Source organism: Delphinus delphis, chromosome 14, assembly GCF_949987515.2.
Source record: "Delphinus delphis chromosome 14, mDelDel1.2, whole genome shotgun sequence".
Classification (NCBI taxonomy): Eukaryota; Metazoa; Chordata; class Mammalia; order Artiodactyla; family Delphinidae; genus Delphinus; species Delphinus delphis.
In genome coordinates, this window is record NC_082696.1 from 1,989,317 (window position 1) to 2,016,872 (window position 27,556).

Consider the following 27,556-nt stretch of genomic DNA (forward strand, 5'->3'; position numbering starts at 1 on the left):
AAGAACTGCTCACACGGTAAGTTCTCTGGAGAAACTTCCGAGGAATAAGCGTGAGGCTATTAAGCAGGCGGGCTTTACCCTGTCCAGTTGTCTGGTTCTGAAAGGAAGAAATGGGGCGAAGGAAAGCTGCTAATTAACATGGAAACCCTTTCAGCAAGACCATCTGCTGAAGAGAAGAGCCAGTGGGAAGGTCACGACAAGAGACAGGAAATGGGGAGACGGCTGATAAACAAATACAGCCTGAAGAAAGGAATTTAAACAACCTGGTCCTGCCAGACACAGTAGGGAAGGACGGGTTTATCGCGCGCCCAGTTTAAAGATGGAGACAGGGACCTTCCTGTGAAGAACAGACCCACGCCGGTTCTTTCGGGGACGAAGGGCTCGGTCACTTGCTGAACCCTGGCACTGGAAGGCGAGACGCTGGGACGTCAGATCCCCACACCCGCACGGCAGTCCCTACATCCACCCTGCTGACGCGAACATGCGCGAACCACAGAGCGTCCACCCGGGAGTGGTGTTACGTCTTATCTGCACCAACCGCGACCGCCCTTCACCCTTCTCCACCGCCAGGATTCAATGTGGACAGAGTGAGAAGAGAGGCCAAGACGTCCTCAACTGCCTGGCAGCAGCCGTCAGGGTAGAACTCCTAGTGCCGACAGTGAGCTAGCGAAGGGCCAGCACGAGGGAACGGGAACGATCCCCACGTGGCCCCAGGTGGAAGCTCTGCGCGGTTTCACGCAGGAAACCACGGCACAGGAACGAGGAGCGCCACCCCTGGGATGCTACGTCTGTGCTCTCAGCAGGGCCGGGGAGAAGCTACTGCCCCGGTCTTCCCAAGATCCACACCCTAGCAACCTGTAAGACGGGTAATAGTCACCGGGCAGTATATTCATGAACAAAATGTTATCAAAAAGGAAGTCCTATTCCCTTCCCCTCAGAGAAGTTTTCCCAGACGGTAAGGAGTTTCCTTTTCCAGCACCAGGCCCACGTTGCAAGTCCTCAGACAGGCACTAGGTGGAGCCAAATACCTTGAATTCCTTAACAAAGAACAACGTGCTTCACTACTAGTAACGGAGAAGGCACACCTCAACAAAAGCACCTCGGTGATGTAAGGCTCATAACACACAACACCATAATTCAAATAAAGTGTTGTTTTAAAGTATCAGCTAGGGCTTCCCTGGGGGCGCAGTGGTTAAGAATCCGCCTGCCGATGCAGGGGACGCGAGTTCGAGCCCTGCCCTGGTCCAGGAAGATCCCACATGCCGCAGAGCAGCTAAGCCCACGTGCCACAACTCTTGAGCCTGTGCTCTAGAGCCCGCGAGCCACAACTACTGAGCCCGCGCGCCATAACTACTGAAGCCCGCACACGTGGCGCCCATACTCCTTAACGAGAAGCTACCGCAGTGAGAAGACCGCGCACCGCAACGAAGAGTAGCCCCCGCTCGCGGCAACTAGAGAAAAGCTCGCGCGCAGCAACGAAGACCCAACGCAGCCAAAAATAAATAAATTTATTTTTAAAAAAGTATTAGGTAAAAAACAAAATTTAAAAGTAAAAACCAACCACAACTTCCAATTTCAAGATGAAGTCAAGACATTTCTTTCTTCTTCTTCTTCTTCTCTGAAACCAACCCAAATCAACAAGAACCTGAACCACAAACCACAGACTTTGAAAAGACAATAAAACACATAACCTATGGCGAATTCACTTCATTTTCAGCACGATCACAACACTCTGGAATTCTTAAAGTGACGGATGCTCCTTACCCAGGCCTCTGTCTGGGACCCTTCGCCATCAGGGCTCCATCCACGGATCTCTTGGGCAGAGCGTGGTCCTGGCTGGGGTCCACAAACTTAAACACATGGGACACCCCAAACTGCACCTTCATCCCGCTGTGCAGCATCGTCGTCTCCGAGATGCGCTGCCCGTCCACGTAGGTCTCGGCATCCATGCTCCTCGGCGTGACCGTGACCACTCCATCCATGTTTGTGAGGTCACAGTGATGGGGCTCGATTCCTGAACCAAACAACTGAAAGGAAGGAAAATCAAAGGAACGTCCATCACCAACTACAGAGGATTTAAAGACTGAATTTTAAGACTGTAAGTCCCTCTTTTATGATAAATATAATCTAATAAACTCTGGATTTTTGGTGCTTTCAGGGAATTTTCCCTTAATTTATTAATTAAATAAACACTGTCAAAATAACTTGAATATTTTCACCATCCAGCAGCTTGATTTAAGGGGTACCACAACTCTGCATTAAAAAGCATATGGGGGCTTCCCTGGTGGCTCGGTGGTTAAGAATCCGCCTGCCAGTGCAGGGGTCACGGGTTCGAGCCCTGGTCCAGGAAGATCCCACATGCTGTGGAGCAACTAAGCCCGAGAGCCACAACTACTGAGCCTGCGTTCTAGAGCCCACGAGTCACAACTACTGAGCCCATGTGCCACAACTACTGAGCCCGCATGCCACAACTACTGAAGCCCATGAGCCTAGAGCCCGTGCTCCGCAACAAGAGAAGCTACTGCACTGAGAAGCCTGCGCACCACAACAAGGGTAGCCCCTGCTCACCGCAACTAGAGAAAAGCCCGCGAGCAGCAAAGAAGACCCAACGCAGCCAAAAATAAATAAACAAATTTATTAAAAAATAAACAAAACGTGGTCATCTTGAATATTAGACAATTAATGGGTAAATCTACACAGACCATCAGGGCTACAAATCCCTGTTCACCTGTTTTACTGCTGTGCTGAGGACGGGGTTAGAACTGAAAATGACATTAGTCATCGGGCCCCTCATGCCACAACTGAGAAGTGAGAATACAGAGAAGGGACATCTGCCCACGCCCAAGCCCCAGGAGGCGAGCAGCCCTGCCCTTCCCAACGCACAGGCACGCTAAGCTCTGCTCTAATCCAGCCTGAGCACTGTGGCTCAGCTAACATTTTAACTATACTTCACTGAATGCCTCCTACTGCGTGTGCGACCCAGTGACAGGCAATTCCACTTACGTTATCCCCCTTAATCTCGTAATCTTGAAACAACCTATAAAACCATCACCATCTTTTGGAGAAAAGCAACAGCCCTGGAGGTCTGGGGGGGAGTGGGACAGACACTCACACTCTGCTCTGTTCACGATGAAGCAGAGAGACGTGACCCAGAGCAAGCAAGCTGCTTCCATTAAATACAAAGGCTTTCCCTCCCTTCCACTCACCCGCGGCGCGGCAGGCCCACACGCTGCCCCGTGACCCACCGAAGCGGCAGAGAGGCAGCCGGACACGCACCTGGATGGAGCCGTCGTCGAACTTCTCTGTCCCAACCTCAGTGACACTCAGCTGAAGGCGGTAGAGCTTTGGCTTGTCTCTGGAGTCGGAACCATCTGCGACGAGAGAAGGACAGGGCTTCACTAGCCAAGTCGCATGTGCTCATCATGTTATTTGAAACAAACAAGCAAACAACAGGTTACCTTTGAAGCAACACTACTGTTCTCAATTCTCAGGATTTCTGTTCAAAGAACTCCCCAAATTTATATCATGCAACTTAAGTAACTGAATACACAAAATTCAAAGTAAGATACGCACATCAGCTTCTGTTTAAAATATAATTCAAGGTACTAACACTGTCATTCATACCGACGTTTTCTTATCACAGAAAAAAATGTTTCCCCACCACACGGTCCTGGACTTGTGTCTGACTCTGAAGACAGGGAGACCCTCCTTCCAGACCGGACCTCCTCACAGACCGCCAGGCACAGCGGAGCTACCGATGGAAGGAGTGTGACCTCCCAGCTCACCCCGGACCTTCTGAAGAAGACAGGGAGACGCTCCTTCCAGACCGGACCTCCTCACAGACCGCCGGGGCTACCGATGGAAGGAGTGTGACCTCCCAGCGCACCCCGGACCTTCTGAAGAAGACAGGGAGACGCTCCTTCCAGGCCGGACCTCCTCACAGACCGCCAGGCACAGCGGAGCTACCGATGGAAGGAGTGTGACCTCCCAGCTCACCCTGGACCTTCGGGACCAGACCGACCCCAGAGATGAGGCCCCAGCGCGTGTCCCCACATGATTCTGACGGCCACCCCTGGCAGGAAGCTCCAGTAAGAACTGCCGTGAAAAGTGCTCACGTCCACGGAGTGGAGCTGGGGTGAAGGACAAAAGGAGAGCCTGGGTTTTACTTCTGTGTCATTTCATACTTCCGGGAACTGCTGAGATGTTTCCCTTGCCCGCCATCACTTTGTCTGACGGGCTGGCTTTGGGGGACCACAAGAGCCACGGCCCCTGCCCACTGACCCCCGGATGGGCTCCTCCTCTCCTCGCCTGCCAACCCAACCCACCTAACACAAAGGGTCATTCTGATCTCAGCGCTATCGCACCGGGGGACACGGGCCTCGGCACTCACGCGCCAGGACACGGTCCCAGGGCCGTGACGGCAGCAGCCTCGCTGTGCCCATGCTGTGCAGGCCCCGCTGCCCCAGAGCCTCAGCGACTTCAGAATCGCTCACCGAGCTGCAGTTAAGATCTCTAGTCCCCAGGATCAGGAGTGTAAACACTGCAGTGTACACAGAGTGCAGACTGCTAAAATCTTAGTGCAGTGTGGTCTCAACTCTCACAGACCGAAGACGCCAGGAACATGGGTGTGCAAGCTGTTAGAACGGTTGCTCATTTGAGAGTGCACAAGATCACACACTAACCACAGGTCTGCAGCGATCTCTGGGACCTGGGTGAAGGTAAGACGAGACTGAAGCAGCATTCGAGAGACACACGTCTCACAGGCACTGAACGCCGGGCCCCGGGTCTGCGTCGCTCCACAGCTCATCCTCATCAGATCTGCTGGCAGCTGAAGCCTCGTTTAAACAACTTTATTTCAACTCCAAGCACTGATCCAAAACGGGGCCTCCGAGTCACGCGGGGCTTTCCCTGGACAGGACTCAGTTCCCTTCTAGACCTGCGGAGCCCAAATCCCTGAGGGATGCTTACCACTCTGCTGGCTGTAAACACCACAGGCAGCCTAAGGACGGTCCTTGTCAAGAAGCACCCTCTCCGGCACCCACCGCACCGAGAGCCACTTCGTCTCAAGCCCACTGGCCATGTCCGGTGAGGGTCTCTGCTTCCTCACCTCTCCCACCCGAGCTCCCAGGCGGCTCGGTCTTTAGAACAATCTCTCCACACCTGGTGCTCAGTGCAGCGTGCGCTCAATCAAGCGTTAACGTATTAACAGTGAAGAGTTATTAACTAAAAATGCGGAGAACAGAATAATGCGACACGGTCTCGCACAGAATTATACGAATGAATTATAAAGAAAGCAAAAGCAGCAAAGAAGTGATCAAGAACAACTGTTTCAATCACAATGTTTAAAAACCAGAAGAACATGAAAAATATGTCTGTTTAGGGGTGAAAGAAAAATCCACATTCGCTTTCTTCTGAATTTTGAATGCTTCTGAAGGGTACCTTGTGAGCTAATAAATGGGTATTATATACTTTTCTGCATCAACATTTACATCCACAAATTTAGAAATATAAAAAGAAAGGGAGAGATACAAACGTTCTCAGTCTCTCCTTTCTCTGTGACAGAAATCTATCGACAGACGGATCAGAAATAAACCTTCCCAATCCCTTCTTTCTTTCTGCTTCACAGTAATAATAGAAAACAAAGATACCTTTACAGGTATATCCTGAATAACCTAAACAGTGGCCACTCACGTGGCAGATAAAACAGAGTTCTGGGACCTCGGGCAGAACCCAGAAACGGAGGCGAGTAACGTTCACAATGTAACTGACAGCTTCTTGGAGATCCAAGGCCCCTCCTCAGTAAGAGCACAGTCACCTCACAGGCAGTAACAAACGTGTAAAACTGTGGCTTAAAACAAAAACCTTAAAATTTTATCCCCTTCCACAACAGGGATTCTACAAATGCTCTATTTCTGGCTTAAGTACCGGAGCACATCTCTCCTCACTTGAGAGCTACAATGGATCCGCAGTGCCTCTGAAGGCGGAGATAAATCTTCCGAAGTAACCCTACCACACAGACGAGTGCTTCTTCCAGAGGCTTTAAATGCTTTTTAGAAATATTTCATACTTTTGCCTTAAAGATACGTACCACGTTCATATGGTGCAAAATTCAAAAGGCACAAAAAGGACCCGGTGAACCGCACCCTTCCCCACCCGGCCCCTGCCTAGTCCTGCCCCACCCAGAAGCAAATCTTCAGAGTCTATTTTGTGCGTATATAATTACACCTCCCGATACTCATGTTCTTCCTTCTCCTGGCTTGCACAAGCGTTAGCATACCATTTGGGGTTACCAAACGGAATATGCAACAACCAGTCAAATGTCCAACGTTTGGGACGCACTTAAAATAGATGACTCTGAGCAAAGCCTGAGGACGTTTTTCAGGACACTTCTGGTGTCACTGCACAGCATGTCTACACATCCAGGCCTGCTTCTGCCTCTGGGCAGCTGGGTGGACGACGGCCTGGGGCGTCTCTTGGCTGCCCGCTTGCAAACAGAGGGCGGGGGACTCACGCGTTTAAGGAGTGCTGACCAGCGCTTCCGTGTCCCAGGCGCCGCGCGGACGCCAGAGGTCTGCGGTGAGAAAGTAAGCTCATGTCCTGGCCCCCAGAGAGCTTCCGCTCGCTTACGTTTTAGCGAACCAGTACAACAGGGAAGAAACTGTTTTCGGTACATACCAGGTAAAAGAGGAAACGTATTCGTCTCTCTGTTTGCTCCATTCTTTTACAGTGTGAAAGTAACCAACACGTGAAAACATTAAGGAATCCTTTTCAGGAATAAAATAACAACAGAAACCTGTCTTAGACGCTACTTACGTATTATATCAAAATAGGTACTAAATATCCCTTGTTTCCATTTTTCTTTAAAAGAATAAAAAACTAAAACTCCAAGTTTGGTTAATATCCAATGAAAACCTGTATGATCAGTTTGGAGAAAATTCAACAAACTGATAAGATGCCGAAAGGCTGAGTCAACTTTATATACAAGAAAGTTTTGATTGTTACATCGACATGTAAAAAATGACACTTGAAATATAAAAACAGACAAAGGAAGTATTTCCATGTACTATTTAAGATGACAGATGCTAATGCACAAAATCTGAGAAACAAGTTCCAAGTAAGAAGGTCCAGCTGCGCCAACCAGAAATGATCTCAAGCAGGAGGGCAGGCCGAGGCCAAGGACACCCTAAACCTGCTCACGATGGCAGCGAGCGCCTCGCGAGAACGATACAGACACGAGCGGCACTAAGTGGGTGGCGGCCTCTTCCTTCTCAGCCTCCTGGCGTCACCGGACACGTGGCCCCGATCGGCGCTCCCTCCCCCACCCACCACCCCCATTTCTCCTTCTGTCCTCCTCCCCCACCCCCATCCGCACCTCCTCCCCCCCGTGTCTCCCCCTCTTCCTCCTGGGGGCGCACAGGGTCGAAGGACAGGAAAACAGCTCTCTCCCTCCTTTAGTCCAAATTCCCACTTAAAACTTAGCCTGAACAAAGACACCGGACATTTCTGCAAAATAAGCTGCTATTAAATGAAATGAATCCTGGATACGGAAGAGTTAACTAGATACAGATAAAATGAAAGTACATGAAACTCTTAAGAAAAGTTATTTATATTAATTGAAAAGCCAACACATCCAGCATCTGGTCAGTTACCGCTGTTCTGCCCGCGAGGTTGTTAGTGCTCGAGATGAGACAGTAGCAGGAAGCGCGCCAGCCGTAGCAGGCAAAGCGACCCCTTCTCCCTGGGGCGCGCACACACGCGCGGGACCCGGGTGAAGGCAGGAGCGGCGGACGGAGGCCATGCAGACGCATGCAGGGGAGAGAAGGAGAGGGTGAGCTGCAGGGAGGCGACTGTCCAGGGGGAAAGGCACGTCCCGCCCCAGCCCTGGGCTGGAGGACACGGCAGCCATGCTCCGCGCGGCGTGGGCACATTGCTGAGGGGGACACTGAGTTGACAGGGAGTCCCCGAGCAGCAGGGGAGCAGCTGTCTGTCCGTGACAGGGAGACCCACCCCACTCCTTCCCTGCGGAGCACAGCCCAACCCAGAGCAAGGGACGAAAACGACTTCTACCCCTGTCCCTCCAAAAGACAGTGGAAGCACCCGCCCACATCTCAAAAGCCTCCAACGACACCTACAGGACCTCGGCCCAACCCCGAGGACACGTGCTTGGCTGACAACGTGTCCAGGGAAACAGTCGCTCGTAACAAGTCAGCATCCACGAACACAGGGAAACTAAGTCCATTTCACTCCGCGTGCTGACTGGGCTCGGTCAGCAGCGACACCTTAAGAAGACAGCGTGACCTGGTGAAGAGAACAGCTCTGGAGTGAGACAGACCCCGGCCGGCAACCGGGCCTTCCCCCATCCCCCCCACCGTCACCTGCTCACCTGCGAGTGCTGCGCGGAGCTGAACTTCAGGCACCTGCGGAGCGCTGCAGCTCTCCAGCAGGCAGCCCAGGCGCTCGGGCGCGTCAGACTCACGGGGGCCCCGGCTGCCCAGCTATTCGGACCACGAGTCTCTCTGGAAGCCACCTGAGTCACCTGTGTACCTACTGCACGGCCTAAAGCAGCAGCTCGGTAAACGCTGGCTAAAGTGGCAGAGGGCCGTGAAGGAAGCCGTGTTTTAACAAGCATCTGATAGATGCTGTCGCCAGTACTGGGTAACCAGTAGGACACAGCTAGCGTTTATCTCGGATCCATCAGTTTCTTACACCGACAAAAAATTTCTCTCTGTTTTATTACCCGGGAGGCCGTAAGGATGAAGCAAGCAGTCAGAACGCCAATTCCCACTAGAATCTACGTTCCCACGGCCAGGCTTAATCCGCTTTGCTGGTGTGCTCCCATCTCCAAGGTCCAGAACAGTGTCTGACACATAGTAAGCAGTCAGTAAGTACTTGTCAAAGAAGTAAATGGATGAATTCTCATCCTGTCTCTGCTGCCCACCAAGTCAACTTTCCACTATTCATTTGAAAATCATCCTACGTCAGGCGCTACTCACCAACTCCCTCTGGGTTAAGGCTCCTGTTCTCAAAAACTTCAGTTTAGGAGAAAACAATCATTAGCTTCTAGCACGTAATGCAAAATCCTGAATGGCAGACCCAGTGCCCAAAGATGATCCTAGAAACCTCTAAGTTCGAAAACAGATGGCTGTCTTCCAGTCGCCGTTCACTGCCTCGGACCACTGAGCACCAAGCCCTCACCACTAATCATGTCTGCAAACCACTGTGAGAAAACCAAAGTTTCATGAACTTTTCAGCTGGAGAACTGAGAGGCAAGGCAACACTCACATCTTCCTCATAAACAGCTAATCAATTTAAAGAAACCTTCAAACATAATTAAGCATAAAAACCACTACCTGCAGCACACGGCCACGGACTACTAATTATGGAGTATCAGTCAAAACAACAGCATTTTCCCTGTACCAATATAACACAACCCAGTTGTGCCATGGAGACCCCTGGACCACAAGTGCCACATCGAATCGTCAGTTATAATCCTGTAAACAAAAATACATACTCAGGAATCAAAGAGAAAAACATAACTGCCGCCCAAGGAAACACAGATTATCTACATAACCAGTCTGTTTTTAGCTCACTTTTTCTATAATTACTTACTGAGCTCTATTTAAAAAGCAGTTCTGGGTGGGAGGGACAATACTCTGTTCTTCACAGCATTTTACAATAAAGGTCACATACCATCATTTTAACCAAATAAATAAGAAATGATACAGTTCAGCTGAACAGTAAACAAACGTGTCACACATATACTAAATATGCGTACAACTACGTACACTGCATACGACGCGCATGTATCAAGCATTTCCTTAAGAATGTCAGTGTATGTCTCTACCTGATGCTAAGTCCTAACAACAGCTTTAGCTTAGGAGAGGAGAGCTCAACAAACGAAATAGTTAGAAGGCTAACGTGAACACAAACTTAGTCTATTATAATTTTAAAACTAAGCAAATGTCGCTCCTCTTACAGGTGGACTTCTTAGGTGTAATTAAATTTACAAATATTCTTTTGACACTGTTCATACATGAAGCAACAGTGTGATAAATACACACACACCTGCCTCCATGACGTCTGTCCTAAGAGGACTACATTTCAGCTTCTCATTTTTAGTAGTTAAGTATTTTACAGGGTTATTTTGGGAAAAAAAGTTAAAAGGGAGTAAATCATTTAAACTTCTTAAATTCTCTATATTCACTAAAATTCTGTTTTTCAGTATTTATTTCTGTGCAGGTGAAGTTTATTTTTAATGCATATACATATAGATATACATATCCTATAACCTTAATTAAGGGTTTTTGTTTTTTTAATGAATACCATCTTATGATGGTTACTTTTTTAAATAAATGATCTTAAAAAGGTTGTCAGTCAAAAGAAAGACCAATTAAAATAACATTCATTAAAAAGAACAACATGTAAAGCTGAGAATGTACACTGGTAACACCTCTCACCTGGGCTCAGCTCTACGAGGTAGGGCAGTTTCTCCGGTGGGAGTGCAGCGCCGTAGCCAGACCCATCAACTCGCTCCTTCCCGTGCAGCGGCTTCCCATCCATGTGCTTCTGGCTTTTCTTTGGGATGTAGTCTGGTGGCCTCCTCTTCAGCTGAAAGACTAAAATCCCTAGAACAGTAACACTGTAAATTAGCAACCAGACTCAAGTGAGTGTAGACGGCCAGCTGACTGGCAATCAACTGTTCAAAGATTTATCAAGAAAATGTAATTTAATAACATCTCCCAGGGAATAATTAAGCAAAAGCTTTACCCAATTTACACTTTCCCTCAACAGAGGAAATACTACTCTCTTGACATGTTCTTGAAAACTCTAGCAAGCAATTTCCAAAAATTATTTTAAATTAACCCCCTCCCAAGCATATCACATGCATGAAAGACAACACTCCAGTTTCAGAATAAATGAATGTTTCTATTGGTAAAGAACCCTATGATCAATAAATACACTCATACACACATGTAATAACACATGCACACACAAACACACATGCATTCTTAGTTAACCTGATCCTATTTAATTCAACTGAATTAACTCAGAATTCAAAGCAATCTGACTTTAATAAAGTTTAGCTTTATACTGTCGAGAAAAGGTACTAAGCAAGTGTATGTTTAAAACTCGCGGTCTACACGCAAATGTGACTGGCAGTCAGTTTTTATGTCTTTATTAATGCAAAGGCCCTCCACAGAGCGACAGGTAGCTTAAGATGTGTATCTGAAAGCAAGAAAACTCTATTTCATAAAAAACATACCTTTAAACCCTCACTGCTTTGACGTAATTAGGAGAAATCGTTTCGATAGTGAAAAGTCTGGATTCATTATATGAAATGACTAAATTACTAGACGGTATTTAGGGTTGAAGGCTATTTTCCCTATCACAACAAATCTGTCCAAACATCACCAGTCCATCTGGTCGGCAGGGAAAGGATCCCGCTGCTGACAGACACCCACCTCCCACGTCCTGACACGGGGCTGAAGTCCAGCTTCTTCAGGACACGGTACTCCTGCTGCCACAAAACGGTCTGTGCCAGGTCTCCCACTAGACCCACCAGCAGAGAGCGGCCCTCGGGATGCGGGGACCCCCTAGGAACCACCCAGCACGTCCAAGAAGGGGGCAGAAACCTGCACAGCAAACAGCCCTCAAAAGACTGCCACGCGCACCTTCCTACACCTTCCAGTAAGTTAAACGACTAATATTTCAAGTCGGAGTGTAACGCATCACAGAGGTAAGTCTTGGACAAATAAGATTACTCTTCACCTCGGTCATTCGGCCACTCCCTGAAGATCTGTAGAGGACACTCGTCGTCATCAAGGATGATTTCTTCAGCAGCTTTCTCATCAGAATGCTGGGCCCCAGGAGGAAGCACCACCTGGGAGGGAAGAACAATGAGCTGTGACTACACCCAATTAGCAGGTATGTAAAAGAAAGAATGTATTGTTTTTGAGGAAATAAAAAAGTCACTGTAGATAGAACTGAATTGGTCAAACACAATGAACAATTCTCAAAAACACTGACAGAAGTGACGGAAAATAGTTTCCAACTGAAAGCCTGGCCAGCCAGCCGGACCGTCTTCCTTCACCTGCTTCTCTGCTCTGCGCCCGGCTCCCCGGCCCATACTAGCCTGAGTCTGCTTTCTGACAAACTCTCTTTTGGAAAGACTGCACGCGACAGTCAACCTGTGCGTAGTGCCTTCGGGAAAGGGGACTGCAGGACCCAGCTTTCATAACCAAACGTTTTAGTGTGGAGTTTCATCTAACAGGTAACCTTTTAGGGTGTAACCATCACATAACCACACAAGAGATTAGCTTTCTTTTTCTTGTAGAAAATTCGTTTTTATGATTAAATTTTAATCAGATCATTTAGACGTATTACTGGGCCGTTCATTCAACAAATGCTTTAAGATACTGCATTCACCACACTCAAAAATCTGTAACACTGGATTACTCTTTATTCTATGTTTTACAGCAAACGACTTTTCTCAATCATTCGAGAAAACTCTCTGTAACTCAGAGAACAGAACCAGCGGCCGCAGGGCTCTGTCTCCGACCCCCCGCTGACTTCTGCCCCACCGCTCGCACCAACCGAAACACGGTTACAGAAAACAGGAGAAGAGAAGCCAGGCACTGGCACCTGAGAATTATTTTCAGCCTGGAGTTCCTGTAATAACGTCACCCTAACAGACCTCACTCCCAATTAGATCATCGTGTGCATAGACCAGATGGGTTAGACTTCCACAGAACTGTAAAACTCTGCTCCGCACTGCTGCAAATTACCCCAAAAAGACAAGTTTATTACAACACACCCTTATGCTAAAGTAACCAACCTTTCCTCACAGCGTCTTGTATTACATGTAGTACAGTGGGCTTGGAACACACACTGCTTCAGGACCTGACCCTCACTCATCTCTTTAAGTCGCAGTCTTTGTCACGTATCCTCATAGATCCAGTCACACAGAACTTCTCCGAATTCTCGACTGGGCCACGAAACCTCATGCTTCCACGATCCCTTGTGCCTCAAAGGCCCGTCCCCAGCTTTCGGGTCTAGCTAGCGTGCCCTCTCACCTCCCAGCCCAAGTACAACTCCTCCAGGGAGCCTGCTCTGACCTCCGTTCTAATTTCGAGCTCCTTGCCTGCATTTCTTTCTCGGACTGTCTGTCTCCCTGTACTGTAACCTCTTGAAGGCAGCTCTTATTCTTGCATCCCAGCACAGTATCTAACAAATAAGAGGAACCTACATGTTTACTGACAAATTCACTGAGTAGGTATAACAGATGAATGAATGAATATGAAAGGGCTACATACTACATGATGGATGAGACGGCAAGGAAACAAAGGACTTCCATCTCAAGGCTAAAACAATAATCAACTCCTAATTTATCCTCCTGAAGCTTGCGAAAGAAAATGCGCAAGAACAGAGAGGAATAAAAACCAAAACTAGGCGACCCTCAAAAGAAATCATCAAGTGATCTCAAAAGGGACCGTCAGTAAAAGCCCAATAACTTCATGCCCTGGTTAAGGTGTTCTTTCACTTTCTGGTTTTCATCAGTAAAAATAACGGCAGAAATTAAAGAAAGGAAAAAAATGTTATAAAGTTCACTACCACATATCCTATCAAATGCACCTTTATGGAACTGAGAATTATTTAATAGATTTATATACACTTAAAAGTTAACATTGCCCTGGCGAACGCTTGCGCAATCCCAAGTGTTGGGCAGTGGTAGCTAAGCTCCTGCCCTTGGGCTCACAGCCTGACAGGGACCCAGCTGGAGAAGGGTCAGCCCTCTGTTTAGCAATGCAGACCCTATTTACACCGCTGTCTTACTGGTTTTATCCTAAGAACACTTTTTACAGCAGTTATTAACCAAAACTATGAGGAACGTGTATCAAAATCTACCATTAATCCGTGGACACAATTATTCTTTAGGTGTAAATATATTTTCCATACATACACTAATGCTTGCTCCATCCTGCTATTTCTCCCAAGCAGGAAAGCAACGAAGCCATCATGACAACAGGGTCCCCCTGTCTCAAACTCACCTGCAGGAGGAAAACGCCCAGCATGGCCTGAATCTCAGGTTCTTTCCCTTTGGAGAGAATGCGTGATTATCCCGATGACCTATCCTCCCAACCTCGCCCTCCCAGCCCCTCCCTCCCCAAAGTAAGGCGGGTTTTCAGTCTCTTTCTAATAAGACCAAAAGAAAGAAAAGGCGCAGCAAAAAGCAAATACTCACGAGCATCCATCTACCTTCCTCCACCCCACAGTGAAATGAGCTCTGCTGTCCTTCCTTCTGATTCTACATAACACAGGCTCAACGCAAAAAACTCAAATACAGAGAAGCATAAGGAGGAGGGGAAAAAAATCTGTGAGACAATAAGTGTATTTTCCCGATCATGCTTTCTATAATTATGCTTTTTCTTTTTTTTACATAAGAAGGTGCGTGGCTTGATCACATGTAACATTTTGAAGTCTCCTGTTCCTCTCCCTCCCCTCATGTAGGTAGTTAAGCTGGTGTGTAGTCTTCCTATGCATGTACCTTTCTTGGTGCCCACGTATACATACACACGGAATTTTGTTGTTTGGTTTTATTGTATGGTGACTGTTTTTCCAAAAATAGGGTATTGTTTAAAATGTAAATACGTCTAAGTCAACTGGTATTGGTCTAACTCAAAATGTTTCATAATGACAAGGTATTCAAAGTATTCCTTAAGCGATGAGTATTTAGTTTATTGCTATAACACACAACACGGGAAAAAAGTTTTTACAGAAATACACTCAGGAATTTACTGACTATTTGTTTATTTTGACGTTAAAACTAATATTTACCACCGTACTTCTAAAGAATATTTTCCATCTCAGACATCACCTCCACTCTGAAACAGGTGCCGCAGAGGACGGCTACACAGCGACCCCCAGACGCTCCTTCCCCGTCGCTGGGGACTCCCTTCTGCTGTGCTAGAGCCCGTTCTGCGACACCCTGTTTTTCTCCTGTTTTTCCCTTTCTTGGCCTACACCACGATTTTGCTGGAGAATGTCCTCCAGCACCTTACTGAGAGAGGCGGCGTGGGTGGTAGATTTTTGCCGTGTGTGTCTTAAAACGTCTTTATTCCAGCCGCCCGGCGCCTGACCGAGGGTATGGCTAGAAGTTGGTTCCCTCTGCATCAGGAAGTGCGGCTTCCCTGAATTCCAGAGTCCACGGCTACTGCTGAAGTGACTGTTGCAACTGTGCCCCCCAACCCTTGATACAAGCCCTGAACCTGCTTCTTTGCGATCATTACCCTCTCTTTTTCTCTAGTTTCCTGCACTTTCACTACACCCTGGTTTGGGCCTTTTTCAAAGCAACTGTCCCATTAGTTAGTGGGCCTTTTCAACCTAGAGACTCAAATCCTTCAGTCCTGGGAGATGGTCTAGCATTGCTTCTTTGGTAACGTCTATCTCTCCATTTCCTGTTGCTTTTTCTACCTGGTCCTCCTTGGGCTAAATGTTAAGATATTCTGCACCGATCATCTAAATTCCGGAGCCCCTCTCTTTTTGTCCTCCGGCAGATTTCCTCCACTTGCTCTTTCATCCCTCCACTGACATTCTGCCCCCAGCCCTCATTTACCTGGGCTTTTCAATCCCTAGGAGCCCCCCGCACGCTTCTCCTCACTGTGCTCCGGATGCACCGTCCGCCGAGTCTCTCAGCTCTCCCACACTCCATCTGCTTTGTCTCTTGGATCTCCAGATTCTCTGATCTGTCTGTGTCGGTCTGTCTTTCATTTTAAAGGCATTTGCAAATGTCTACTGAGTCTGGGCCGTCCACTCACACTGACAACGAGTCACAGGAAAGCTGACGGTAACGGCGAGGACGGCTGCTGGACCAGACGTCCAAAGGTCAGTTTCCATACAGATCTTTCTTCTCTGACCAGAAAGTGCCTTCTGGGAGGAATCCTTCAATCTTCTGGGTACAGCCTTCCCCTCCATCCTCCTGCTTGTGGTAAAGACCCTGCTATGCCAGTCACCCCCAAAGCCAAGGCCTCCTCCCCCAGCGGTTTTACTCTGGCCTTCGGATGGAGAGACGACGCAGTAGCTGGATGGGAAGGCAGTCTGCTGGAGGCTACTACTGCTTATAAAAACTTTCCACCCAATTTGTTTTCAGCCCAATTTTCAATGCCGCCTCAGAACGTGCCAGAGCCCCTCATGCCGGAGTCCGCTAGGCGCTGGGAGACAGGCAGCTGCGCGCTTCCCCTCGGCTGCCCCCTCTGCAGGTCCAGCAACTTAGATACAACCCACCCGCTTCTTCAGACTCTCATCTACAACTGCTCTGCTGGCCCCTTCGCTCACTCTCTTTGTTCTCGTGCACTCCCACAGGGCTTTATCCTTTATTGTCATCTCAGTGGAATCAAAACATCTGTTTTCTCATCTATTTTCAAATGAAAATTGAACTTTATTCATAAAATTACACATCTACCAAATGGTTTTTCCAACCGAATATAAAGTCTCAGCTTTTCAGCAAAAAGAAAAAAGCCATAAAACTCAAGCAAGGCCTTTTATTTAATTCTCTCTGTCGCAACACTAGAAACCACTGCTGAGAGCTTACAGAAGACCACTCACTCTGTCCACAGCCTGGAAAACTGAACACTGTTAGCATTCGGATTCATGTGCAGAGTTAATGCAAACCCAGTCACAACTCCAGCAGGTTTTATGTCGAAATTGATAAGTTGATTCTAAAATTTATTTGTAAATGCAAATAACCTAGAATAACCAAAGCAATTTTTAAAAGCCAAAGGAGAAAGCAAAACTGGGACTTTATATGATTTTAAGACTCACCATAAATCCACAGTAATCAAAACAGTTTGGTGTTGGTGAAAAGATATAAGATATACAAATGAAACAGAAGATTCCAGAAACAGAACCAAACATATATGGCCAACTGATTTTCAACAAGGTGCCAATGCACTCAGTGGGAGAAAATAAAGTCTTTTTTTCTGTATCTGTACAGAAGAAAATGAGCATCGACCCTAATCTCACACCATACACAAATGTCACCTTGAAATGGAACACACAGACCCAAATGTAAGACCTAAAACTATGAAACTTCTAAAATAAAATATAGGTACAAGTGTCTGCAGCCTTGGAGGAAGCGAATTCTCATACAGAAAGTACAGAGCACTAAAAAGTTAACAAGCTGGACGTCAACAAAATAATAAATTGTTCCTCACTGAAAGATACCATCTTAAAAATGAAAAGCCAAGCCACAGACGGGGAAAAAAATATTCACAGTACACGTATCATACACAGGACTTGACATGTATACAGATAATCAGGGAAACTCAAATTTCCTCCACAATGAGATACAACTACACCCATCAGAATGCCTAATAGTTTAAATGATTGACCAAACCAAGCATGGGTGGGGGCAGAGCAATGGCATCTCATATATGACTGTGGGGATGCAAATGGCATACTCAGGTGGGAAAGAGTTTCTTTAACAGTTACACATATGCCTCCTACGGAGCCATTCACTTGAGTATTTACTCAAGAAAAAAAGTACTTCTAAAAAAAAAAAAAAAAAAAAAAAAAGTACTTCTATGAGAAGACCTGCACATGTATGCTCACAGCAGTTTTACTGTAAGAGCCCAAAACTGAAAACTGGAAACAACGCAAATTCTAACAGGTGAATGGATGAACAAAGTGTGACCTATCCATACAATGAAACACAAAAATACCACGAGGCACAAGGAAACTCCTGAAGGTGAAGGAAACGTTCACTGTGCTGCAGGCCCAAGCCGATGGTGTTATAAACTTTAAATACATGTAATACCTTGTACTTTAATTATTTCTCAATAATCTTGGCGAGGGCAAGAACTAAAGTAACCACACTTCCATTATTTAATAATCAATTGCTAAGATGAGAGAAAGAAGGATATCTTCTTAAAAAAATCTACTTCCAATGAGATTTTGACAGAGAAATAATGGGTATAAAGAAGTTATTATATACTTGTGATTGACTTAAAGGTTAATAATTTTCCAAAAAGTTTGTCTTAGAAGAGAAAATCTGCTTGATTTTACTTAGCGTCACCAATTCAACTCTGAGGCATAAAATTTCACTGTATTTCTTGAGTACTGGGGTCAAAGACACACCCTTTATCTCCAAGAAATTACGGATGACTACTAAACCTATCAGCCAAATGTCGGTTGATGATGAACAGCAAACCAAGATTTATTTAAAGTTGGGTCGTTATGATACATCTTAGTAAAAACCCTAAGAAAAAAATCATTAAAGCAGATTTTACTAAAATAAAACTGTTACCTATAGATATGCAAAATAAAAACTGGAAGGATATACATCAAAATGTTAATAGCGCTTATCCTTTGGTATTAGAACTATAGAGGATTTTTTCTTCCATTTGCCTTTTTATACTTTTCTTAGTTTACAGCAGGAACACAGATTACTTTTGTAATGGAAAGGAGAATGTTGTTTCTTATATATATTTACACGTGGTTTCGTTTTACCAGATTCTAAGCGATACAGTGTGGAGAAATTCAGCCTAAGTTTAACTTCATTTAAAGAATATCTTTCCATTTAAATGCAAAGTTCTAGCACGTGTAATATGGGTAAGTACCAACGTGGCAGGTACTCACGCGGGCGATGCAATAACCCTTAGGATTTTCTTTCTCCAGACCGTACTTCTCTAGAGCTTCAGCCACAGCGAAGTCTGCAGGATCTGTGGTAGACAGCAGGATCGTCTTGTAGGGAATATTTGGTTTTAAACTATCTGCATAAATTCTCAATGTTCCACCTGCAAAAAACATTGTGACATCTTTGATCACAACTTTTATTCCAATACCAGAGATCTGTATACGAATTCTATCCCCACTTCCTGGTAGGTGACACACACTGGCAGGGACATGCCGACCCAGTGATCCTGTGCTAGACTGGGTGAGTAGTTCTGTGTGACTCGGCTGCTTCTGTCCTCCCTTCAAGCCCGTGCAGTTTTTATAATGACGAACTGATTTCCACTGTGGGGAAAGGACAGAAAGGGAAGAAACCCCGGGGTTTCTTCCAAGTGCTGCTCCTGCTTTGACTGCCTTCTCACTTCCTTACCTACACAGCGTTAGACATCTGCTTTCCCCACTTCCGCTACTTCCTGACCAACAATCTGAAACTTAAAAACCCCAAACAATATTAATCCCACTAAATAACTCAGTTTTTTAAAAAAAGTGAACCAGAAATCAGGATGCTTCAGGTGCTGGAGTCCGAAGACATTTCGTAAGGAACCTGTCCCCAAAGCACTGGGCTCCATGTACATTTCCAGGCGCTGCAAACCAGAGTGTCATTTCTCGCCGTGAACTCGTTCGGGAGGAAAAAAAGTCAACTAGAGCAGAGCAATTTGGAGCCTTAGCTTTTCTTTTTGTCTGTATATTTCTTTTTAATGCAATCCTACATATGCTATTACTGACATTCTTGGTGTCATAATTTGCTTTTTACTTATGATCTAAGATTTTTAAGCCCTAAAATCTTAAGTCTAGCTGAAAGACTACTGGGGGCAGGTAGGCAACTCAGGCAAGGTGCCACATCCCCATGCTACGTGGGACCTCGGGGAGGCTTCCCGACTTCCTTTGCTCACCTCTACGTTAAAGAGCTAGATTAAACATCTGTGGATCTCTTGAAGCAAATTCTAAATCTCTATGACTCCTTTTTGCCCCTTCTGAATTCTAATGCAGTTACTCTGGCTACTGAATGTTTCTCACACCCTCTTTTTCAACAAGTCTGGCACACACTGCGTTATGACAACTTGACTACAATAAAATAGTAACACTGGTCTTTTAAGAATAATCAGCAATGACACGGGGAGGGGGAAGGGTAAGCTGGGATGAAGTGAAAGAGTGGCACGGACATATATACACTACCAAATGTAAAACAGATAGCCAGTGGGAAGCAGCCACATAGCACAGGGAGATCAGCTCGGTGCTTTGTGACCACCTAGAGGGGTGGGATAGGGAGGGTGGGAGGGAGGGAGACGCAAGAGGGAAGAGATATGGGAACATATGTATATGGATAACTGATTCACTTTGTTATGAAGCAGAAACTAACACACCATTGTAAAGCAATTATACTCCAATAAAGATGTTAAAAAAAAAAAAAAAAAGAAGAACCAGCAAGCCCAGGCTGGTATTAGAACGCGGACCTGCTGACACAGGCCAGGGGTCAGGCTATCTACAAACTCACAGGGATTATAAGGTCCCCCTACACCGCCCGTCCCAACGCTGAGGACACAGCATGAGCTGGTCATCGTCCTAGGCTCCAAACAGCTTGTAACCTGATTGCAGGGTCGCAATCAGGGGGAGAAAACAAACAAGACAACAACATGAAGACATAAAATATGACATCAGAAACACAAAGTGTAGGGGAGGGAAGTAAAAAATGCAGATCTTTTACAATGTGTTCGCACTTAAATGACTTCTAGTTTACCACAAGTAGATACAGATCAACATATATGAAACCCATGGCACCCACAAATCAAAAGCCTACAATAAACACACAAAAACTAGAAACAAAAAAACAGAGTACCACTAAAAAAAATCATCAAAATACAAGGGAAGAAACAGAAAGAAGACATGAACAGAGAAGTACAAAAACTAGCAGAAAACAAGTCCTAAAATGGCAGTGAGTACATAGCTATCAATAATCACTTCAAATGCCAGTGGACTAAATGCTGCAGTCAAAGAACAGGATGGCTGATTGGATAAAAAACCAGAAGCACCTATGCGCCGCTTACGAGAAACTTACTTCAGAGCTAATGACCCATACAGACTGAAAGCGAGGGGAAAGAAAAAGATACTTATTTCATGCAAGCAGAAATGACAAGAAAATGGGGGTGGCAATACTCCTCTCAGACAAAACAGACTTTGGAGCAAAGTCTATAACAAAAGACAAAGACGGGCATTGCATAATGATAAAGGGATAAATACAAGAACACTCAGTTCATATATATGCACCCTATACATGAGCACCTAACTACATAAAGCAAATACTAGCAGACATAAAGGGAGGAACTGACAGTAACACAACAGTAGAGAGGACCTAAACTCCACTGACATCCATGGACAGATTAATAAGTAACTGACTGGATACAGTCTAATTTAAGAGGGTTTTAGTTTAAAAGCATAATACCATAGTATCATCACAACAGAAATACATACCTCCCAATTTCCTAAGGAAGGGGAGATAGAAGAAAAGCTAACATTTTAAAATTCTACCATCGACTAAAATCTGTTTGTATAAATATACATTTCAGTTCTAAAATTAAGGGAGGATGATTCCCCTATTCAGAAAATGAAGAAAGCGTGGCCCACGGAACACAAGGGTCCCTACCGGAACCCAGCTCCAGAGTCCATGTCCTAGCACTCCACAGCTCCAAGACTGCTGTCCACAAGAAAACTGAGGCAGAAGGGCTGACTCCCAAGGGCATTCTGAGGTCAATTATACTTGGAAGACATCAAGAAAGTAAATAACGTCTGAGTGTTAAAAATACTTTATGAGCTCCGGGGCCAAGGCTTGTTACAAGTTATGACTTCTGATCCACTGTGAAGTGAGTCAGATCTCTTTAAGTACGTCATCAGAACTTGGGGAACCAACGCTCGGGCGAACAAGACAGGAAAATTACAGACTTGGCTGTTACTCTCAGGGAACCTTACCCACCCGTGACAACATTCTTCACCAACCTAAGCGCTAAGCTAACAGCCTCAGTAGGTTATAAGGATATAGTTTTCTAAGTTGTTTATTAAAAACCAACAGAACACTTGAACTTACTATATTTGACTGCATTAATATTAACCACAAACAGCTATTCTGCCAACAGTATCCAGTTTTTTAGGGTTTCCTAGGAGCTTGTACAGAAAAATGTTCCTTCCACCCAACCATCCCTGTAACAGACAAGCTCTACTCCAGTGGGTGTTTTGCCATTTCCTCTCCTAATTCTCTGGAGGTTTTGTTCCTGTTTTCTTGGCCTACTTCTCAACAATGGCCGCGTATTACTGGTATACTTCCTACCTCCACCAAATCTCTTCCATGCCCATGATGTTGCCTCCCAAGAACAGCTTGCCCCCGAACCTTTCTCTCCACCTGGCACCCTGACTAGCACTCAGCCACCGAGCTGGCAGCCTAAAGGCACCCCCCACACCACGCCGGCCCCTCCCAAGACACACAGACGAAGCCCGTCTTCTCCTCTGGATGCTCCTTCACCCAGACCCACATCCATCCTGCTCAAGGCAGGGCGGCATCCGGAGGGCCTCCTCTCCTCAGAAAACTCAGGCTGGCGCTGCTTCCCGATCATTCTCTCTTAACATCGCTCCCGCTTTTCTCTCTTCATGACCACTGTCCCCGACTGAGCTCAGAGACTCGGTCCTTCCGGGGCCACACGAGCCTTCGAAGAGGGACACCTGCTTCTGACCACAATTCCCTCAAATCAACCCTAGATTCTGCTCTCAGAGTAACTGCTCCAGATTGGAGGCCTGGGCTAACTGAAAGTGTTCTCAATCCCTAGCTTAAAACTTTCAGCAGTTTATTAACAGATCATACCAAATACTTCCATCAAAGGACCCCCAATGGCACAGGAAAATAAATATGGATCTCTGGGGACACAGGCTGAAGTTACCTGCAAAAAGCTTCCTGCTTAGGGCTTCCCTGGTGGCGCAGTGGTTGGGAGTCCGCCTGCCGATGCAGGGGACATGGGTTCGTGTCCCGGTCCGGGAGAATCCCACATGCCACGGAGCGGCTGGGCCCGTGAGCCATGGCCGCTGAGCCTGTGCGTCCGGAGCCTGTGCTCCGCAACAGGAGAGGCCACAACAGTGAGAGGCCCGCGTTCCGCAAAAAAAAAAAGAAAAAAAAAGCTTCCTGCTTTATCTTAACAACATATATAATGTTACATCCTGACCCACATTAAAGACATACTTTTTATAAAAAGATTTTGTTAAGTTACTTATAAAAACTGACACTCTAAGCCAGCTCTCCTTAGTCTGACTCACATACCCCTGAGCCTATACTTGAATATTCCTCAAGGGGTCACTGAGGAAGTTACTTCCATAACGATGCCAGACTCCTTCCCGTGGTCGGAAGCGTGGTTAGCACGTGGCAGGTACCTCTGAGCATTCCTCTCGTCCTTCCTAAAACTTTTACTACATTTCTCCTTCCTCACCTCTGTAGTTTCTCCCTCCTTTCTCCTTACTTTCTTTTTCTTGTCTTTTTCAATTCCTGATTGAACAAGACAGAATATATACAAACAGATAATCATTTAGGTGTCAAAAGCCATCTATCAAATTATTTATAGAACTAATAAGTCTCTCAGTGTCCTAGTTTTTTTGAATCACTGATACTATAATTCCCATGAAACATGTAATTGAGACTCAGTTCATACAGGCACTAAGGGTCAAAGCAAACCCATGATGCTGGAGAGACAACCAGGTCTCAGGGCCGGCTCCCACCTTGGCTGGTGCCGTATGACACGCCCCCCTAACACAAAGCTCTGGGCAAGCTCACAAGAAATGGGGTCACCAGCAATTTCTGTCAAGTGGGCAGAATCAAGCAACCATGCATTTCAGAACCATGGTCCACAGACTACCTCGTGAATGGAGGTAAGGTAAGAGAGACCACTAATAAAATAGAGAATAACGCTGCTCCCACGAGTGTGACGCGAGTGTGAGCACAGCTTCCCCTGACAGATCCCACCTGCTGCCACATAAACATATCGGATAATAAGAGGGTCTGGATAGGGACTAACACCCTTTGACTCAGCCTTGGAGCCGAGAGAATGGGCCCACAATTAAGCAACCTTCCCAACCAAAACGGCTATAAACCCGGCTCCAGAGAAAAGCCGCCAGTCCCAGCACTCAGACCTTAAAAACTCGTGCGTGAGCTAGCAGGAGCGCAGCGCTACAACAGAGCCGCAGAGGCGATGACTTACCAGGTCAGACATTCTTAGGAAAGGCTGGATCGACGATACAGCCTTCTAATACAAGGATTGTTTTTGAAACAAATGATTATGCTATTATTTTTTAACAAGTAAAACCACTTTACTTGCTGAGTATAATTAGAGGTTAATTACAAATAAAAGTTTTATATCAAATAGCTAAAAATACACAAAACCAATTTATAGCTCACAGAGTAGTCATGTGTTTTAACTTCTCGTTTTAACCTTTATTTCCCTCAGAAATACAGGGTGATCTCCAGGAAACAGCACGGTGGGACATGTGTACAGGATGTTGCCTTTGATTCAAGGGGTCCACAGGGACAAAAAAGCTGGACTTCTCTAAACGTACCTTGTTTTGCAGATTTGACCTAGAAACTGTTAAACAACACTAAATTTTAAAGAAGCAAACCTTCAAAGTCAAAAGTAAAATAAAACAAACCTCAGTATAAACCATGTGGGTATATAATCACATACACAGGAATCGAATATGCGATTTCAAACAGCACAGATTTCACAAGACGCTTAAATAAAATGTTTTCAGTATCATATTGGTATTAATAATAGCCCTATTTTGATTTTGGTATTATACCTGATTAATATAATTATGTTGTTAATAATTATTCTATTGTTCTTAGGAGGGAAGAATTTTACCTTTAGAGAAAAGACACCCAGATTTTCTAAAATCCAAGTAGTAAAAAACCACATATTTCCTAAGCTCTGTCCACTGAACAGGCTTAGAAGTAAAGACTAACCAGTAACAGAGAGTGCTCCTAGTAACCAGACACTTATCCCAGCAAAAGGAACAGGATTCCTCCGAGGAAGAGCTGACTCCTAGGCCGGGGCAGGAAAGCACGAGGTGAGCAGACATCCTATCCTCCAGGGAAGCTCTCGAGATCACTGGGCCACGTCACAGACCCGGGTGCCAGCTGGAAGACAGCCCCGCTGGCTCGAAGCCACCATTCAAGAATCAGACGACGATAACCGCAAAAGATGGACAGACATTGAGAAGCTTTACATCCACGAGCTTACTAAAATTTTACAAACCACTGCTCACCTGGGGATGACACTAAGGTGACTATTCCTGTCCCACCGCCTACCACCAAAAACCCTCACCCCGTACCTGTCTCTAATCAAGGAAAACAAGAGGAAAACAGCGGCAAAGCGCACAGGATGCCGCCAGCAGAACCTACAAGACAGTCAACCTAGGGTTTTAAAACAAACCAACAAATAAGCAAACTGAGAGGTTAAGATACAAGAGAGGAGAGGGGATTTTAGAATGAAAGGCATAAAAGACAAATTAACCAATTGCAAATGCAACATTTAGGTTTTATTTGTATCCTGACTCAACTAAAGGAATTATCTGAGGCAAATCAGGAAAATCTGAACAGTGACTAGGTACCTGATGATTTTTAAGGAATTACTGTCAATTCTCTTCTATGTGATAGTGGTACTATGGTTTGCTTTATTTTTGTTTTTGCTTTTTTAGAATTGTTACCTTTCAGGTAAATATATCAAAATATTTATGGATGAGATAATGAGAAAGTTGGGATTTGATTCAAAAATAACACAGTCTGGGAATGAAAGCAATATATGTAGAAGCAGAGATGAAACGTGTTAATTATGGAAGCTTGCTTGGTAATAAACACATGGGAAGTTCATTATATCTCTATTCTTTTGTATATACTTGACATTTTCCAGAATTAAAAAAAAAAAGCCATACTGGGGATAAATACGTAACTAAACGTATTGAAGGCAAAACTGACTTTGTACCAGACACACATGGCACACGCTTGCTATGAACAGGTCACATCGCCCATTAACTTCACTTATTCAGGGCCTCATGCATATATAAAAAGGATTATGAAATGAATAGACTTTACAACAAATATAACAGAAAAACAATTCAAAGTCTGCACCTGAATCAGGCCGCCCATCTGAGCTCCGAAATTCCTGCATTCTCTTTTCCAGTTTTTGTTGTCTCCGTCGTTTCATAACCACCTCGGGATTAGAAATCGTTCGGGTAAAGCTAGTTTCAGGCATGTCTTTGTAAACCTCAGCAGCCAGTCGAGAATTTTCGCTGTAAGGAGAAAAAGGCAATAACAAGATTTTTTAAATTTTATATCAGAAACAATTATACTGAAATCATACAAAACTCAAAATGGCAGACGTTACTAGCCTACACAGTTCTGCCGCGTACCATTCACCACGTGTTAATTACTAGGGATAGAGAATACACTTCCTCTCAATACCAGCTGAAATACTGAACCAAGCAGAAATTTATAATTAAAATTTTATAGTGAGTTTACAGAACTTAATTATTGAGTATTCATTAATAAAGCTAGAATGTATAAATTATACATTTCAGTTCTTTCTACCACGGTTATCTTAAAATAGACTAAATGAGGGATACAACATTCCAACCACTAGAAATAAAGGATTGAACATACTTTAGTAAAAATCTGTCTTCAAATTACAGTAATCTTGAAGAACTCAAACAGCCTGATTTTTTAACAACTAAGAGATTTACCACCATTCACTCTCTTGAAGCGAAAGTTTTAAAAGGAAATTGCTCCGTAAGTTCCTATAACGAGTCAACTGTATAGAATGATGAGTTGAAAACTAAATATTTAGGTAAGATTGATATGCTTGACTAAACTTTGATAAATATACTTTAAGGATGCCATTTTTAAAATCACAAAATAATTTCATTAAGTCAGTCAAGCTTCGAATCAATAAGTTAAACTTAACTCATTTTAAGTAGCTCATTTCCTTAACACAAATAGTTTATCCCCCTATAAACTAAATAAATAGAACAAACTGTAGCCTAAGTTCTAAACTCTCCTTTTCCTTGGTATTTTTCATATATGAACAATCTATGTATACAAGTTCTTTCTCTTGTATAAATACACTAAGTAGAGCCTTACTATGTAATACTATAGTCAAGAGTTCATGTGCATCCCATAGGCGTCTCTGCCTAACAGATTAATATCTAAATCCATTTGGATGCACTCTACAATGGGCTCAAATTCCACTCTAAAGTAAACTCCCTTCACTGACAAATGGTTAATATCCTCAAGACACACACAACACTTAGAATCAACCAAAAAATGGAAAAAAGACTTGAAGAGGTCACCGCAGCAGCAGCAGAATAGCAACGGTTAATAAACGTGCAGAGAGACATCTACCTTGTTAATGATACAGTAAGCTCGAGTTATTGAAGGTCTCGCATACTGCAGAGACCGTACTCTGCTCTGTTACACTCAGCAGTACTAAGGGTATGGAAACGAGAGGGCCCGTGGGCTGTGCAGACCTTTCCAGGGGCTGTCTGGCAACACAAGCATCCCAAGGGGTCTCTGAACCATTCTTCCAGAGCATTTCCTTAGGAAATATTCAGGAGTCCTCAAAATTGTAAAAACAAGGATATTCACCAGAGTATCGTTTATAATATCAAAAAAAACCCTGTAAACTCTCCACAAATACACGAAAAGGGCTGGTTTCATGAATTATGGGAAAACTATACGATAGAATACTGCACAATCATTTAAATTATTTAATATGTATGTTTTTTGTGAACATATATATATTTTGACTGTGTA

At 45.0% G+C, this 27,556-nt stretch overlaps 1 protein-coding gene across 12 annotated transcripts in view; it reads right to left on the reverse strand.

Annotated features, from left to right (window-relative positions):
- The window catches only part of AFDN (afadin, adherens junction formation factor), a 138,756-nt gene that overhangs the window by 64,403 nt on the left and 46,797 nt on the right, over positions 1–27,556 (reverse strand). For all 12 annotated transcript variants that reach the window (XM_060029640.1, XM_060029638.1, XM_060029645.1 and 9 more), the window contains exons 5-10: positions 25,877–26,037; positions 18,634–18,791; positions 11,770–11,881; positions 10,458–10,625; positions 3,277–3,371; positions 1,765–2,027 (exon numbers count right to left, since the gene is read on the reverse strand). In XM_060029640.1, the coding sequence (XP_059885623.1) occupies positions 1,765–2,027; positions 3,277–3,371; positions 10,458–10,625; positions 11,770–11,881; positions 18,634–18,791; positions 25,877–26,037 (957 nt within the window). The remainder of the gene's footprint in view (positions 1–1,764; positions 2,028–3,276; positions 3,372–10,457; positions 10,626–11,769; positions 11,882–18,633; positions 18,792–25,876; positions 26,038–27,556) is intronic.